The following is a 17,492-nucleotide window of genomic DNA, read 5'->3' as shown; positions in this document are numbered from 1 at the left end:
GAGGCATGAACATCAACCAGTCAAACCTTTTGTTCTGGACTCAGTCTCAGTAAACTAAAAACAAAACTCTGACAGCTGCATGCTGGGAGCCATCCACATGGTATGTTATGGGATTATGTACATACATGATGGGAACTCAAAGCATGTAACTGACAACGGCACTTCTGAATGTGCACAATTTCTTTTAGCAAAGTTAATGATCCTGTGATGCTCATTAGACACCAGAAAGGAAAATGGTTAAAAGAAAAATGTGGAGAAAACTAAAGCCCAAACATTTCTTAGATCCTTACAACTACAGATGGTCCAATACCATTTTTTTGGTATATTTTTTATTTTTTTTGGGGTTTGAAACACAAACCGTGAACGCCGCAGAAGTCATAATAAGAAAAAGATCATAAATAAACTACTTTAACATAGATTTTCTTTGGGGGTTTATTCCGTAGTACATGCTCGGTGCATAAACTCCAGTACTTCCCGATACCGAGACCAGGGTTTTAGGCAGCATCGGAGGCAATCCCAATACTGGTGTCAGAACATATCTACTTACAACTAGTGGGGCAAATGTTAGTTTGGCCCGCGGGTGTTCCCAGTAGAACGGTGATATGGGAGGATGTGGCATGTAAAGGGATGATACTTTGCCAACGTTACCTGGCAGATAAACTGGAAGCCCTGTGGAGGGAAGCCACTCACCGTTCATCTGCACACACTGCCATGACACAGAGCTGGCTTTATTTTATTTTTACATTATTTTTGATAAAACAGCAGAAGACATGAAAGGGCAAAGGGCCACAGATCGAAGTCAGACCCGGGGCCGCTGCGTTGAGGAGTAAACGTCTATATATGGGCACCCGCTCTACCAACTGGGCTAGCCGGGCGCCAAGAGAGCTGGATTTAAATCAGCTAGATACTTCTTCACATAGAAACCAGCACAGATATGAGCACAGAAATCCTCTTACGAAGGCTTCACATGGGATTCATGAAACGTTCGTATCCCACCAATCAGAGTTGAAGAATGGGCGATAGTCAGGTCCATGTCAAAGTGTCCTTGGGCAAGACACTGAACCCTAAGTTGCCCCCTACGTGTAAGTGCTTTGACTAGTTGTTAAGACTTGAAAAGCACTATATAAATACAGCCAATCATCTGTAGATCCATCAAGAGATAATGGGTCCAGGATAGACTATGTATTTTAGAGGGTAACACCACGTAAACGTAACTTGCTTATATTAACACTCCACAGGGTACCTTATAAACCTGCAATAAGATTTATTTTTGGCCACTTGTGGGCAGCACAATTTTAATAAACATTGATTTCATCAAATCACCTTTTAAATTGATAATTGTTAGCAAACCATTTACAGCAAGTTGTTGATACATTACAGGTTCTGAAGGACCATGGCCATTGGACTGAAACCATTAATTGATTAGATTTGTCTTCCATTTTGATAATTAATCATCACTTATCAAAGAAAAATGGTATTTGCGTGTACCTTTTTATTTATTTATTTTTAATTATGACAATTTTTGATATGATTTGCAAATTGAGCATCTTTGGGTTTTGAATGGTTGGTTGGTCAAAATAGAAATGACTTAAGACATCACCTTGAGCACTGGGAATTTGAGATGACACTTTTTCACAATTTTCAAAATTGGTCTATTTTATAAACCAAACAAGAATAAAATAAACACATGACTCTATACTGAAAATACTCAGTGCTAATGACAGTTGAATAGTTGTAGAGTAGACCAAAACACAGACTTGACTTCACATGATGTTCATAGAAAAATGTATTAATATTCAATTGACATTTTACATTTAGCAAGCCACCAAAAAAAACCAAGGTCATTTCCTTATAAATTAAACAAAATGTCTGATTAGTCTTAGATTTAAAACATACACTCATCACATACACTCAACAAATCCATTTTTAAAAGGGGGGTTGTATACATATGTGCAAAAGTGGTCTTATAGGGTTTAACTTGGAGATCAAGCAACCAATCAAACTTGTCTTTCAGTCAAAAACAGCCATCTGACTTAAGTGTGTTGCCATTTAACAGCATTGATTTTTTTTTGAACTACTTTCGGTAATTTAAAGAAAATAAATCAGTGTTCAAATTACCCACATTTGCAGAAATAACTAAAATAAACAATTAAAATAATAAAATTACACAAAAAGATTATGCAAATTGAGTCTTGGGAAAAACAGCATCACAATGTGCCAGAAAATAGAGTTCATGAGGATCTGGTGAACTTGAAATCTCTCCACTGGGACCAGAGCCGAAGCCCGCATGGCAGCTAATTTTAGAGCAGGCTGTGACAAGAATGTCAGGCCGCTGTGAATCGCTCAGAGGTAATAATGTAAAATGTTAACCAGACACCAAATAAAAAGACAGCCATCAACACCCATACATACACACACACACACACACAATATGTACACAACCATCAGAGGGTTTCCTGCAGAGATTTCAGGAGTCCTCAGTGGCAACGTCCAGCTTCCTCTGAGGGATGTAAACAGTTTTAGGGGCCAGGTGTGCACCAGTGTTTACCATGGCAGCCAGAGGTGAGAGGGGGCCCGGCGTGTGGAAAAAGCTGTGCTGGGGAAGCCCTGTCCCTTTGGGGGTGGTCATCAGAGGCTGGACGACAGAAAATCTTCAGTTAATCTTCTAATCTTAAAAAAGCGAGTTCAACCAGATCACAAGCAACTCATCTTTGCAAAAAGATTTTTTGCTAGAAAATCCACAAGTAAGGAGTAGTTTGACAGTTTGCAGATTATCTGTATAAGCGTTTTATCTGCCTGGTAACGGATCATGTTGACTTAATAAAAAGTGCGCTACTTTGGCTCTGCTACAGCTAATTGTCCCATTGCTTCAGTTTCACTTCCAACTAAGTCCTGCCCACAACACTATCTGACTATCTTTTACTGTGTTAGATCTCAAAAGTATCCAATTTATTAATAATCCCTAATCCACAGACGGACCTCACTGCGAACCGTTTTCATTGGAACTACTTTTAAAAACTGCTGACAGTGATCTCAAATCTCAGCACTTAAAACCAAAACTATCTCTAGGTATAACTACTCTTAATTTTTTCGATTGTGGTATGTGTAAATTGCTGCATTGGTTAACAGGCTAACTGCGGAAAATGTCAGAATTACTGCCATTTTATATTGGATAAATGACCAAAATATATTTATATGGTTGTACAACATCAATCACCCAACAGTTACTTCATCATGTGTGATCAGGATTTATGACTGATCTGTGTAGTAAAATGTCATGACTTCACAGTACTTGGGTGAATTATTATTGCACTTTATTATTGCACTTCCACAAAGCTGGGACACATGGGCAGAGACAGATTTAAGGCACACTTATTACTGTCATTACTTCTCAGATTTGACAAAGCTCCTTCAGAGCCCCAGGTTATACCAAACTGTTTTCAGAGGCAGGAAGCACCCTGTTCATTTAAAAACGCAAAAGTCAGTGTTGTTACTATCTAAACACAAGGTTGTTGTTTACCTGTTGTAGACCGAGCAGGGTCATTGGTTGCCCTGATACAGACTGCTGGAGAGGCACAGGGGACCCAGGTTTAATGAAAACCATGCCTCTCTGCTGCAGAGCCAGCGGGCTGGGCATTGTGTTGACACACTCTGGAGTCTGGGGGGTAGCGAAGGCGTTTCCTGGGCTGGAGCCTGAGATCAGACCCAGGTTCTGCAGGGTGAAGTTGAGGATAGCCGGACTGGGGCTGTGGAGGCGGTGGTCTTGCTGGTTGTTGTAAGGCGAGGAGGCAGCAGCAGCGGGTTTGTGAAGACGAAGGCCGGTGGGTGTAATCTCCTGGGCTAGGACAGGCCTGGAGCCTGTTGGGAACAACACCAAACGTGTATAGACCCTTACTGTAATCTACAGTTATTAGCAAATTCATTTTGCGCCATAAAAAAAAAAAACACAAATTAAGAATGGGACTAATTTAACAAATGCGTTAATGGTAACAAGAAAAATCATTGTTCGTAAAAAGATTTGACCGTTGATAGATTAGTGTTAGTAGTGTAAAGTGATGTATTAATAAAAAGGTGCACTAAGCAATGTCACACGTGTTTTAAGCTACAACATCTGTTACCACATACAGCAAACATCTTAGCTTTCATCTTAACAAACAAGCTGCCTGTCCCTGCTTGTACAGTGTCAGAACACATTGTAAAAATGTGGTCTCTGTAGACAGCCAAGGGTCTACAAACGGGGGTTTAAGTCATTTACCAAAAAGGAAACGTCAAACAATCTGGTTCCAGATCAAAAGTGAGGTTATGCAATAACAAATCAATTGATTAAAAAAACAATTTATAGCTAAACCTATAATGAAAATTATTACTTGCAGCGCTAATCTGAAAACCTAGGTGTGCCCTGAGACATTAATTTAACATTTTATGACATATTTACCTGCAGTTGGTGTTTGGTAGATGTTGTAAGTGGGCGTTGCAGCATTGTTGCCTTCTCTCCCTGAACCTTGACTTTCCCTGTAGCCCATAAGGGACTGCTGGGAGATTGGGATCAGGTATCCGGCCGGTACTAAAGTCTGGACATGCAAAAAAACAAAAAAAACAATTGTCACACATTCTGCTGTTGAATTGACAAAAATAAGGCATCAAAAGTCTCTGGTGTTAAATGAAGCCCAGTAAGACCCGTGTTTGTGCATTTACCTCGGTGTGGATGGGTACGACTCTAACTGGTGTTAAGCCGGCCTCGCTGTCTGACGACGCTGTCTTGTCCTCTCTGTCCAGGAAGGTTTCCAAGCTCTGCTCTAGTGTCTGGTTGGCTACTGCACCGCCGGGAGTGTTGACAAACTCTGGGTCCAGGTGGAGGGCGCGAGGCGAGGGCCGGCTTGAGAGCTGACAACCGCGACGGGCCTTCAGACGGGCCTGCAGGATCTCACACAGCTTTGGAGAGGTGTCCTACAAAAAGGCCAAAGGGAAGAAGAAGACAGAGAAGGTGAGGAATACGGTATGTCAGAAATCAAGAAATGAATTTATTTTGATTATATAGTACTTTTCAAAAGAACAGTCACTTGCCACATTAAAAATCCCTCAGAATGTTTTTTTTTACCTTAAAGTTGGGGTTGGTCCTCTTGGCTTTGGCGGGGCTGCTCTCTAAGGCCGACTCTGAACACAACCGTTTGAGCGCCAAGGGGCTGACGTCTGACGCCCTGAGGGCCGGCAGGCTCCCAACTGCATCCTGGCCCGTTGGGCTCTGCCCAGTCCTGTCCTCAAAGGTCATAGAGCGCACAGCGAGGCTGGTTGGCTGCGGCCTGGCCAGAGGGTTTGGTCTGGGGGAAGAAGGGTGCAAATACACGGCGTAGGGCCCGCTCCCCCGCTGCTGAGGTAAAAGGACGGGGATCAGGGATGAGTACTGTGCAGGGATGAAGGTAACAGAGCCCGCGGGCAGGCCTGCCAGCGGCGTGTTGGGGGTGAGGTGGATAGTAGTGTTGGCTCTATGCTCCTGGGTTGGAGTTAGTAACGGTGTGTGTGGCGGCTCCATAGAAACAGAGGAGATTTGCTCAAGCTTCAAAGCAGCATTGTCTGCCTCAGCAGCAGCAGGCTTTGGATCCTTGGCGCCGGTCCTGAAACAGAAGCAGAACTCTCATTTAACACAGCTGTAGATCTACAATTAGCGTATTATAAAATGTCAGTCTGTGAGCTTAAGCTGTAGGGTGGTTCTCATTAAATGATCCATGGTTGTTTTAGGTTTAACACTGTTATTACAAATAACTTAAGAGCTGTAAAGATGAATCACAATTCAACTGTTAATTCATTATTTCGATAATTGTGGTGAATGGTAATCCTGCTTTGTCTAATATTGTTTTGGCCCGCAAATGATGGGGGAAATGGTTACTACAATAAGCAGATTGATTAGGTAAATGTATATTCAAAACTATTTTAAGTGTAGTTTTTTTCCATTTAGCCTAATCCAGTGACTAATCAGGGACGCCAGAGTTTGCTTGGAAGTCAAGTGAAAATTAAATTTTGTATGTGGTTCGGCAGTGTTGTCACTAAGCCGGCATTATACTGGATATCCCCCCCGCAATATATATATTGCGATATGAAAAATAACAAATAGCTCTATTTGGAAATATTAAATCATTATTTTGACTACTTGGATGATTTCAATCCCCCCAATCAATCCAGACTCAAGTGAATGATAATAATGCATGCATATGTTGCTTCCTTTCAATTTTTAGGTTGTTGGCCTGCTTGTTTGATAAATTGATCAACATTGATTGGGATTGGTTGTTCACTGTGCCTGCACGTCACACTATCGTCAAACCGTGTTTGCATGAACACCTAAGTCAGTGTAAATTACGTTATATCAGACACAGACTGCTGTGTTACATTTCCACTTTTCCAGCTTCGCCAACATTAGTTCGGGCCTTATACTTGAGGCTAACTTTATTAGCTTTGGCCTGGCTGGTAGCAACTTTCTGTGGTGAAAAATGTCCTGGAGACGTTGTGATGATGTAGGGCTGGAGCAACATGGAGAAAATCAAAAATCCCAATATTTTTGACCTAACGATACCGCAACGATTTTGTAGTGGCGACTATTGTTGCGATCATAAAATAATAACACAATAACAATCTAAGACGATAATTTAGTCTTAAATAGAGCCCTTATATACCTTATATAGTTTTTTTTGTCAATGTGTTTTTGTTCAAAGGACTTTAAGTTTCATTTCTTAAGTTGGTTTTTTATACATTTATCAGAACTTTAATATATTTTGATCATCTGTTTTGTTGTGAAAATAAAACAAATTACTACATTATTTTAGTGAGAGCTCATAAATAACTACAAATAATTAATGTTAGGGAAATCTGTTTTGTAATGTGGTTCTGGGATTAAAAAATAAATATCGGCAGATATATCAAAATGTTTAAATAAACTAAATATTTGTGTTGTATTGGCCTTAAAAATCCTTTGTCAGGCTCTAGTCTCATATCAATGTAATATCAATATATTGCCCAGCTCTATGATGACGAAACTAAATATCGTGCGGCCCTATTTGTTGCGCGCCAGATTTCATTTAAAGAACCACAAACCGTTTAGGCTGAACGGTCTGAATGGAACCAAACTTACCCCGACTCCTGGTCAAGCTCAATCTGACAAATGGCAGCAAGTTGGGCCATTTTGTTTGGGAAGTCGGTGTTTGATGAATCGCCTGAAACACAAGAAGAAAAGAATGTGTCATCACACCATTCGTGAACATATGGCAAAATAGTAAACCCCGTCTGAAAAAACATTTTCTGTACTCACTGGGGGCACTTTTGACAGGACTGCTGGGGGCAGAGTTGATCTTTCGGCGGTCGTCATGAATGCTTTTGGCCAGCTTAATGAGGGAGGGGTGTCGGGTGAACCTGCGTTTTGCCCCAGATGCTGGAAATAGGTTTTTGGCACAGTTGTCCACAGATGCACGGGACTCCAGTACACTTTTCTTGTTGAATAAATATTCAGACGTGGAGCGCTCCAAGTCTAAAACAAGAGTAATACTTAGTTTGTGTCTTACTAGTAAGTATTTACAGCAGCACTACAATCATTGCTCAATAGAAACTGAATGTATATGTAAACATATTTAAACTTGTATAGTAGTTTACACATAAGACATGAATAAAAATATGATGCTAGGCCCAAAATTCCCTCTAATTGTGAACCAAAATATAATAAACAATAAGTAAATGGTAAAGGGATCTGGCAATACCTTTGACTTGTGGGAATTCTTTGGGGCCAACCCATTCAAAGGCCGGTTTCCTCCCCCGCTCTTCTGTCACGTGGACTTTCTCGATGAGCTTCAGGCTCCGCAGCACATTAGCTATATCATACAGCCGGCGCACTTTGGCTGCAAACGCATGAAACAAACAACATTATCTACTGACAATGAGAAAAAGATTTACGGGGAGCATAGACGCATATACATGTATGTAATAATACTTGTGTTATTCAGGTAAATGTATTTTGTATAGACCCCTTTTTCAACAAATGTATTGAAGACTTTAAATATCAGTTGCAACAAACTTCCAGCACGTTCTTCTACAGGCCTACACGTTGTACTGACTATCGTTATTTGTGCAAGCGGAATGTGAAAAATGTAACAAGGCCCTGGCACGGAAAAAATAGCATTAAGCAGATAATTCTCCAAGATGTGATCTAAAAAGCATAATTTTTATTTTGCCTGGAAAACAAACTGTATCTAACAGACTCTGTACTCACTCTTGAACTTGTTCTTGTCTTGATCTGCACCCTGGTCCTCTCCGATCAGGATCTTGGCAGCCACGTCTAGACTGACCACGCGAGGAGTAGACACCAGGAACAGCATGACAAACTTCTGGCTCATCACCCTCAGAGATTTGTCCTTCCGACTGTTAACAGAGGCTGCACAGGACAAACAGAATGTTTAAAAAAAATCTGATTACTGCGTTTCAAAACCACGAAATGAACATTTTCCAGCTCTGTTTAAATGTTCGCTCTTATTAGAAACGTTTCTTCATTTTCAAGGATATTCAATGCCTGTGGAAGCCCAGGAATTAAGTAAAATTAATTAAAACCATTCTGAATGCTGATGTAGATCATAAGCCTGTACTACGAAGCAAGATTTGGCGTTAACGAGGTAACAGGTAATAGACAACCCCATTAACATTTGTGCATGACTAGGTCCTGAACGTGTGTGTGTGTATTTCAGGCCTGTGTGTTGTGATTACTAACAGAGTGAAAAATTGCGGGGGATCAATAAACAGTGTAAATTAGTTTTAATAGGCTAACGAAGAAGTGTAATTATCTCTCAGATCTTGCCAGCTTTCCTTCCTGTTTTTGGAAGCAGTTTAGTTTGCTCTTCTTATGTAAAATATGCGGCTCTGGTAGATATTTGTGATTGGTCATGCTGTGAAAACACTGCCTATTTTATGTGAACGAGGGCGTCCCTGGATTGGGTAGCCCGGTTTGATCAAACCAGTTGGCAACCACCGTCGTGACACAGCTTATGCGGTTGTTAGGGTTAGTGAAGCCAGGTAACTGAAAGAAATCCAGGGCATGTTGAGCTGGATTCCTAATACAGGCCTCAACTTCTGCTATATGTAAACAGTTAGAGGATCACGAACACACACCCACCTGCTTTGAACTCTACTCCTGGAAGCTCCACAAAGAAAAGTTCCTTCTGTCCTTGATCCCCGTTCTCCAGCTCCACCACCTCTTCGTTCTCCTTCTCCTCCCCGTCAAAGTCAAACTCCTTGTCCACGAGGCGCTGCCGGATGTGCAGCATCTGCTGGCAGTACCTGTGCTCCTCGCCCACCTGCTTCAAAATGGCCAGAGTCTGCGCCAGTTTGGTCCGTCCGTGCCATGTGTAGCGGTTCTTGGCTGAGCGGCTCACCATGTGAAGACTCTCCAGCACGTTCATGATGTCGTAGATGCGCCGGCGTTCCACGCCTGTGCAGACAGAAAGAAAACAAAGGCTCAAGTTAATAACAGAACTAAATATCCCAAATGGTAAAAGAAGTCAGCAAAAAATGATTGTGGTACATTCAAACGTTTTTTTTTTTTTTTTTAAACTAGGAAAAACTAAATTCAAACCAACTTCTAGTAAAGTTACTACATGACTCTGGAGATGAAAATATTTACAATCAATGTGAAAAACATTTGAAAATCAGCTTTGGTGGAAGGTTGTTTCATTTTTTTTCTCAAATTGAAATGTAAGTAACACATTAACATCTGATGTACCCATTATTTGTATTATCAGTTACTGCAATTATTACATCGCTATAATTATCATAATATTATCACTACAAAAAATAATGAATTTGCCATATCTACAGATAACTGTATGTAACAGTTATTTGTGACAGTTTAACTTCTAATGGACATTGTATTAATTGAATGAGAAACCTGAAACACAATTTACAGAGCAAAGAGTAACTATTAGCTGCTGCCCTAACATCTGACATTGACTCTGATCTTAACAAATGGATATTGTACAGACAGAGTTTGTAAAAAAATAAATCAAAAAAATACATACTGAGCTCAGTGGCCACGTCATCCAGACAGATGTCGTTGTTTAGGGCAGGGTTTGGGCAATCTGGGTAGCGGGCGAGGAATTTATGACAGAGCAAACCCAGACTCTTCTCTTTCCTGCTGATCATTTTCTCTGATTCTTCTCCATTTTCAGTGTCCTATGGGAAGACCACAAGATAAGAAATGCATTCATTTCAACACCTTGACTTACCAGAAAGTGTGTTAATGAGATTGGTTTTGTACCTGTGAAGGGTCGAGACCTTCCCGCCCGTCATTGTCCAGGCAGAGCTCTTTCTCTCTGTTCCTGATGTCAGGACTAGCAGCACTGATGAGCATTTTGAGGTTAGAAGTCGGCGTCCAGGGGTCAACAGAACCTGCTTCTCTTCCTTTTTTAGGTGTAGTGAGGGGACCCATGGTTGGCTGGTTCTCCACTGACACTGCACTCTGACCAAATATCTTCTTTGGAGTATTTACAGGAACCTGGGGTGCTACAAAACCACCATCCTAATCAGCAAAAGAATTAAAAAAGAGAAAAAGATTTAGATACAAGCCCCATCCATTACCACTGAGGTAGGTATCCATTGGGATTTCTCACAATAAAAGGAACAAGTTATATCTGAGAAACATTTAGATGCCTTTGTGTTGACTGACCTTTGAGTGAGATTTCAGGGTCAGATATTGAGATTCAAGCGCTGTATTTGACATTTTCCACCTTAGTACAAGAATTTCACATGGATTTGTATTAGCTAACGTTAGCCAGCTAGCTAGGCATTTATATAACTATAAGTGATATTCACCTTAAGGATGTATGAAATAATACTGAAGATATTCTAAAAACCTTGCAATGTGCGTCTAACAGTAGCGTTGTGGATAAAAAAGCAGCAATTAGCATATGCTATTCAACATTTGTTCCAACAACAAACTTTAAAACGTAGCTACCTTTGGTTTTAGTTAGCTAACCTGCATTAATCAACGATGCTCATTTAATTTAGCATTAACGTTACTGTTTAAGTTATTACTTTCCTTACCACTTTTTCAATGAAACATTTGTTGAGTACCCGCGTTTAAACCAGCGTGACAAGAACGAGCTAAACTATATGTATTTTTTCTTAGATTACTCTTCGTTTAACCTGACAAGATCGATCACAAAAATCAGTTTAAATCTAATCAAAACATGAGATTGATATTGGCGGTAACTGACGTGGGTTCCATCGAATCGCCGGGCCCAACGGACGCTGCGGTGCCGCCCTTTTTGTTAAAAGCAGCCAATAGGAGTGCCGCGCGAGGCAACGTAGAGGAAGTAGAAAGACCGTCCCGCGCAGGTAAACTGTTTTTGAAATCCTTGGCGCGGAACGTCTGTACAGTAAGAGTGACGACTCGCTTTAAACTTTAATACGTTTGTGGCCAAAGTTAGAATACTAACTACAAAGGGAACGTTGCATTTATAGGGTGGCATGTTTAAAAAGCTTACGGTGACGATTCCCCCTAAAGATAACGTTTGTGCCACGTAACGTTAGCCAACAGCGAGCGCCCCCTTTTTGAAACCGCTTTAAGTTAACGTTAACGAAACTCTGTTAAACCGGATAACCCAGAAACTTTGTAACGTTCCATCAAGGGCTTTGTTTTAAAATGCACACTCGTGACGTGTACTTCCTAGAAGCAGTCCAAAAGCGGGGAAACAGAGTTCGATACAACAGCGGCAAACCAGCGACACCGAAACCAAAACATCAACGGTTGTTATATTGAACATCTCGATCCTCTTAATGATAAAGAAGCGTTACGCTGAAGCGTTCAGACTTACCCAAATACGGTGAACAAGCCTTGCTCAGATGAAGCTTCCCATTTTCACGGTAGCCTAATGTGTTTTGGATAGTTCCAAAAGATAAATCCGATCCCTACAATGTGGATTTTTACACAAGATCATCGGCTACGTTTCCACGCCAAATAAACATTAAAAACACTCGCCGAGTAATAGTATAAGATCTGCGGGGCTCTAAGTTTCTTATTTTTCTTCTTCCCCGTGCTAGTGAGGAGCATTGACTGTGTGGGGAGTGGCCTCTTGGTCAACTTTACTACAGATGTGTAAAGTTTGCCCAATGTGTGGGGGTGACCACCAGCCTTTGGCCCGCCCTATGCGAGCATGCGCGCTCACTACTTCCTCCCTGTTGGAGGCAACAGTTAGTCGAACATCTAATGTCAATTAATTGACATTATGATGAATTATCTTTATGTGAATCAACACATTTTCTAAATTTGTTCTTTACAAGCTGCTCATGTGTGTGAATGTAATATATATTTGTAACTGCCATGGTAGGCTAACTGGTATAGTATTCCTGCAGGGAGCATGGATGAATTAACTTTTAAGAGGTTCCTGAGCAAATATTTGCTGTTGTGGCCCCCATTAGTCTCGCTCTGCTAGACCTCTCTCCACGGTGCTGTGCGGAGATAGGTCTGGTTACACCATACACAACCAAGACTGAGTTCTTTGGATTTCTTTAACCCTTGTGTTTAAAAAGAAAAAAAAAGAAAATGTTTTAGTTTTCACTAACACCACCTTACTACCAGTAGTTTTACAATAGGCCTACTATTTGGAAATCATGGTCAAAAGCCCTCATTTATTAAGAATTATAACTAATATTTTAGTTTAAAAAAGCAGAAATTAGGAATTAGCCTACTTTGACTAATAGTTAAGATCAGAAGAACGTACAGATGAGTTTCATCATCTGTACGTTGAGAATGAAAGTGATCACTTCTATTTGCAAAGAGTGTTGCATGGAATCCAATCAATTTTTGCGGTAATTGGGTTAAAAAGAAACCAATATTTCTGATATAGACATTTTTTAAAGGGGTGAAATTTGACCCAAGGACAACAGGAGGGTTCAACCAATCACAATCGTCTTTGTGCGGCGCTAAGCTCTGGACGCAGAGCCGGGGGCTGTGAAAAATAGTCTCTAGAAGGAACTTGTGTGTTGGTAGAACATTTGCACCCTGCAAAGAAATCACCGTATAAAATATTAAATAATAAATAAATAATGTATTAATCCCGAAAGGGGACATTACAGTTTACACTCTGTTGTTCTTACACACATTACACACAGGACTGGATTAAACACACATGCTCAGGTCCTATACACGCACTAAACGGAGAAATATCAGAGGGGGGCGGGCTGCCCATGGATAACGTAAAAATGACAAACATTAATTATTACTTTTCTGATTATGTTTTGTTGATCTAATTTAAGTGCTGCTTCATTTTAATGTTCCACCACTGCACTGTTTGTGCTGAGAAAGACTGCTTTCCATTAAACCCTATAATATAATCGGACCAAACTTTTACATGTGAAAAGTCTAAATGAATAATTCAATGATTGAACAAAACTCAGTGTGAATTTGATTATCGTTACACAATTGTCAGAGCAAGGGTCCCAGTAATATGATAGAAAATGTGATTTGAATCGATTTGTTGTTCAGTAGGCTACAGCTGCAGTGGCTCTGCGTCGTCTCACTGACATGTCTGTATGTCGGCGCTAGGTGGGGGTAGAGCCCCCCTTACCTAGAGTCGCCATGGAAACCGACAGGCGCCTTCAAGGATGTTGGGAGAGAGAGCAGCGGAGCTTGAAGCACCCAGTGACGTAATGCTAGTGATGTGAGAGAGACCTTGATGCTGCCTTCAGTTGCTCTTCGTAAATTAGACCACCTACATCGACTGGGTAAGTAGGCTACAGCGATTGATAGGGAAATGGATACACTATTTCCCTATGAGGGAAGGACTCATAAATAACTATAAATAACTAACGTTAGGGAAATCTGTTTGTGTTATGCGTTTCTGGATTTTAAATCCATTACAATGGGCTAAATTGGCCAATATATCGGAATATCAGATTTTTAAATAACCAAATAATTGTATCGATATCGGCCTTTAAAATCCTTTATCGGTTGGGCTTTAATATCTTAATCGTAATAACCACAAACTTTGTTTATGCAGCACATTGCAAAGTGTTTTACTAAGTTCTAAAAACGGCGTCTAAAACTCAGCTCTAAAACAGCCTCAGTAAAAGAGAACACAATCTAAAAACTAAGGAGACGAAATAAGTCACTTTAATTTTTTGTTGTCAGTGGATTTAACGGGTTTGCCAAAAAGAAAACCTGAAATGACAAGTGACCACCTGATATTTCCGACAGTACCTGAACTCAGCAGTTGGCCGCGCCGCTCGCAGCAGAGGAGCAGACAGCGCTATGCACGAGGCAGAGAGACCATCTCCACCGGGAAGGTAAGAAACAGATAAGTGCGGAGTGAACATCACTTCTGGCGACATATACGGCTCTTTAATGTTTGTTTCTCCTCGTGGTGTATTTATTGTTCTTTAATGTAGCTACAAACAGTTTCCATAAAGCCCAGAGAGGCAGCCGGTCTGTCAGGCAGCCGCCTATGAGGGCTCGCAGGTTCTCCTGTAGGGATGCTGCAGTAGCTCAAACCCTCGGCAAGCAATTTGTTCCAGGTTGTAACTCTTGACTTAATGTTTGTCTGCCGTGAAATGAAGGCTTGAGTTTACAACAATGTATAAGACTTACAAGGCAAAATAGCACATGTTTGACCAACAAAAACTTTGCTAGTTGTGCTAAAATGTTTCGTCGTTCGTTTGAGTGGTGAAAAGCTCACACCTGCAGCAATTAGCTCGCGACTTGGTAAGACGTCAACTCTGGTTTCCGTCTTTTACTTTTACAAGTAAACTATTGGCCTACATGCAATATAGATATAAATGGTAGACAACTTCCCGCAAGTCTAGAGGAACTTTTAAACAATTCAATTGATTTCAAATGGGCTTTATCGGCATGAAGGCTTCACTAATAATGTTACCGAAGTATCAAAATACAATTTCTCCAAATAGTCAGACGGAAAAAAACAGTAATATGAACATTAACACAACATTAAGATTGATGTATATAAATTATATATACAGTAGGCCTAAGTCTTGCATGTAAATGTAAGTTTATTTGGTGTGTGTGTGTGTGTGTGTGTGTGTGTGTTTGTGTTTGTGTGTGTATTGCTGCCTTAAGGATGTCAGTTTCATACTGAATATGTCTCTTTTTGATACCACAGCCTTTGCTTTAATGCTTCAATTTGACTCTAACAGATGCACCTGTTTACTGTCAGGAGACCACACTTGACCTTTGAGATTTGAGTGACACCAGCTTCTACACAGAACGCTTTCTCTGGACTTGGTTTTCTTTTTTTTCTTTTCTTTTTTATATCAGTGGATGCTCCTGCTGAAAACCTGAACTCACTTTGCTGCCAACTGAAACTTGCCCACATTCCCCCCCTCCCCAGTGGCGGACAGATTTAATCTCGTGCAGTAAAGAGGAACACGATGATCACAGCTTCCATTGAAATCAAATCTCCATGGCAGCGGTGATGGTTTTGGTAGAAAGAACCAACCTGGTTACCTCAGGTTCCTGTTCTTTGCCCTGTGCTCGCTTCAGGCCAGCCCCTCGGGACCAAGAAAGAGAAAACCACGAAGAAACGATATGACTGAGACGAGGTGTGTGGCCGAGGTTGGTACCTCCCAGAGAGTGGCTGTCATCTTCTTTGTGAAGCAAAGTTGATGGACCGACAGTTTGGCCAATTTTTTGGGATCAACATTCATGCACCACAACTGGGAACCAAGTGGGAAGGGGACTTAAATACTTTGAGCAGGTATTTCCCTAAGAGGCCTGTTGCAAAAAGCTGGATATCTAGCTGTGGGGAGAGCCTTATGGGAAGATGGAGGCAGGAGCAGAGGCTAGTCCACAACAACACCCGAGAAGGAAACCTGTGCTGCACGGCTTGGAGGACCAGAAAAGGGTGAGTTAATAACTGATCCTGTTTATCTCTCAGATCTACCTGTGTAGTGTGACGCCTTAAAAGCACAATGAGACCTCATGTGATTGGAGTCGAGGTCCTTGCTGTCTTTACCGCGTCTTTTCAACATTTCTCCAAGTGTGCACACAGCCCTGCAACCTCATGCCCTTTAATAGGAATTAACAGAGTGTTTACTTATGCTAAATAGGAGCAAGGGGCCCAAGCTTTCAATTTACGAAGACGTTGGGATTCATCCTTCTAAGAACACACCTGCGAACAATTCTGCTGTTTTAAGAACACGTCTTGAATCAGACGTAGACTTTTCTTAGGAACTAGAGACTGACCGATATATTGGCTGGCCAATATTATCGGACAATATTGGGCATTTCCTGATCTATAGGTATTGGCTTTTTTTTTTTAAGATTCATTTATCAGAATCATTATAATGACAAATAAATGATTCTGGTTATTGAATATTTAAAAAATAAAAACGGGCAGTGAACCATATTATGAGTGTTGGCATGCATAGTTAGTCCTCCAGAAATAACTACAAATAACTGTTAGCCATAAATCGTTTTTATGTTTTGTAACGCGCTTCTGGATTAAAAAATAAATAAATAAAATAAAATATATACATATATATCTCGGCATATCCGATTTTTAAATAACCAAATATTTCATAGGTATCAGCCTTAAAAAAAATCCTTTATCGGTCGGGCTCTATTAAGAACGTTCTTAAGTACAAATTTAAGAAAAAAAACCTATAAAGATATTCTTGAGTGAGTCCCATTGTTGCCATGGCATTGTGACTTTGTCTGACCATCATGGAAACATACTCAGGTGTCAAAGCACACATAACTGGATTGATTCAAAGCCAAAGAGTCAGTGAAAGCATCAAGAAGTCTGTGCAGTCGTCTTTGATGCTGTGTGGTTGTGTTGAATTTCTTCAGTGGTCTGCGTAAAGATTGATGGGGTACTTGATACCGTGACTCATTTTCCCTGTTTGAGCTTCGCTCTGCATTTTCCACATGATGTTGATCTAGAGCTGTTGTTGTATGCAAACCTCATAGTGTAGCTCTGGTTCCCCAGATTTTCATGATTTGACATCTGATGGATTATATGGTTGTAATTTGAAAATAAATAACTCCTTGGATGTGTGAACCCTTTAAACATTGTATGAGGTATATCAGAAATGTTAGTGTGCAAAACCTGGCCTCTTTTCTTGCAGTATTTCTGTTTACAGTTTACAATTTGGAGATCCAAGTTTTTTTATTTTTATTTTTTTACTTAACTCTGACGATGTGGACTTGTGATGGACTGTGGCGGAGGCACCAGGCAACAACCGCGTACAGGCTAAACATATGTCTGTTTATTCAGAGCAGCACATAAGTTGTCATTTTAATGTGGAGGCAGACTGAATTTCTCCTGCTCGCCTACAGTGAACACTGCTTTAACTGTTATACAGCTTCCATGCTACATTTAGTGCTTGCTGTTAGGGAAAATCATGAAAAAATGTTTATCGGTGTTTCTCAAACCCCAAGATGATGTCAATAAATGTCTGTCTTGTTTTGTCCTATAACTCAAAGATCTTCAGTTTAATGTCACAGAGGAGTG

General features: G+C 40.6%; 2 protein-coding genes across 5 annotated transcripts in view; one reads left to right on the top strand and one right to left on the bottom strand.

Annotated features, from left to right (window-relative positions):
• Positions 1 to 2,072: 2,072 nt before the first annotated feature.
• Positions 2,073 to 12,129, bottom strand: e2f8 (E2F transcription factor 8). 3 transcript variants are annotated; one of them, XM_034876829.1, is made up of 14 exons: positions 11,068 to 11,219; positions 10,691 to 10,751; positions 10,283 to 10,543; positions 10,044 to 10,197; positions 9,143 to 9,457; positions 8,249 to 8,410; positions 7,740 to 7,877; positions 7,298 to 7,513; positions 7,121 to 7,202; positions 5,099 to 5,612; positions 4,696 to 4,947; positions 4,436 to 4,571; positions 3,521 to 3,858; positions 2,073 to 2,635 (listed from the first exon to the last, which is right to left on the bottom strand). In XM_034876829.1, the coding sequence occupies exons 2-14, from the start codon at positions 10,742 to 10,744 to the stop codon at positions 2,468 to 2,470; spliced, it is 2,790 nt and encodes a 929-aa protein (XP_034732720.1). In that variant the 5' UTR covers positions 10,745 to 10,751; positions 11,068 to 11,219; the 3' UTR covers positions 2,073 to 2,467. The 3 variants fall into 3 exon arrangements, with proteins under 3 accessions (XP_034732720.1, XP_034732731.1, XP_034732742.1); XM_034876840.1 differs by lacking the exons at positions 10,691 to 10,751; positions 11,068 to 11,219 and adding an exon at positions 11,841 to 12,129; XM_034876851.1 differs by lacking the exon at positions 10,691 to 10,751 and having other exon boundaries at positions 11,068 to 11,246.
• A 2,054-nt stretch (positions 12,130 to 14,183) lies between these two features.
• The window catches only part of nav2a (neuron navigator 2a), a 220,982-nt gene continuing 217,673 nt past the window's right edge, over positions 14,184 to 17,492 (top strand). Inside the window, exons 1-2 of one of the 2 annotated variants that reach the window (XM_034885021.1) lie at positions 14,184 to 14,310; positions 15,195 to 15,881. In XM_034885021.1, the coding sequence (XP_034740912.1) occupies positions 15,801 to 15,881 (81 nt within the window). In that variant the 5' untranslated portion in view covers positions 14,184 to 14,310; positions 15,195 to 15,800. The remainder of the gene's footprint in view (positions 14,311 to 15,194; positions 15,882 to 17,492) is intronic. The other variant, XM_034891410.1, reaches the window with a different exon arrangement.

The sequence above is a fragment of the Etheostoma cragini genome, chromosome 1 (assembly GCF_013103735.1).
Source record: "Etheostoma cragini isolate CJK2018 chromosome 1, CSU_Ecrag_1.0, whole genome shotgun sequence".
NCBI lineage: Eukaryota > Metazoa > Chordata > Actinopteri > Perciformes > Percidae > Etheostoma > Etheostoma cragini.
The sequence above is the reverse complement of the archived record's forward strand: the minus strand, read 5'-3'. Positions and strand labels throughout refer to the sequence as shown.

Bases quoted from the DNA above. Each gene is read 5' to 3' on its own strand.
- e2f8 (XM_034876829.1), bottom strand. From the start codon at position 10,744: ATGTCAAATACAGCGCTTGAATCTCAATATCTGACCCTGAAATCTCAC. The intron at 10,544-10,690 runs GTCAGTCAACAC...TTTGCTGATTAG, and splicing joins CCCTGAAATCTCACTCAAAG to GATGGTGGTTTTGTAGCACC. The intron at 8,411-9,142 runs GTGGGTGTGTGT...TGTCCTGTGCAG, and splicing joins AGGAGTAGAGTTCAAAGCAG to CCTCTGTTAACAGTCGGAAG.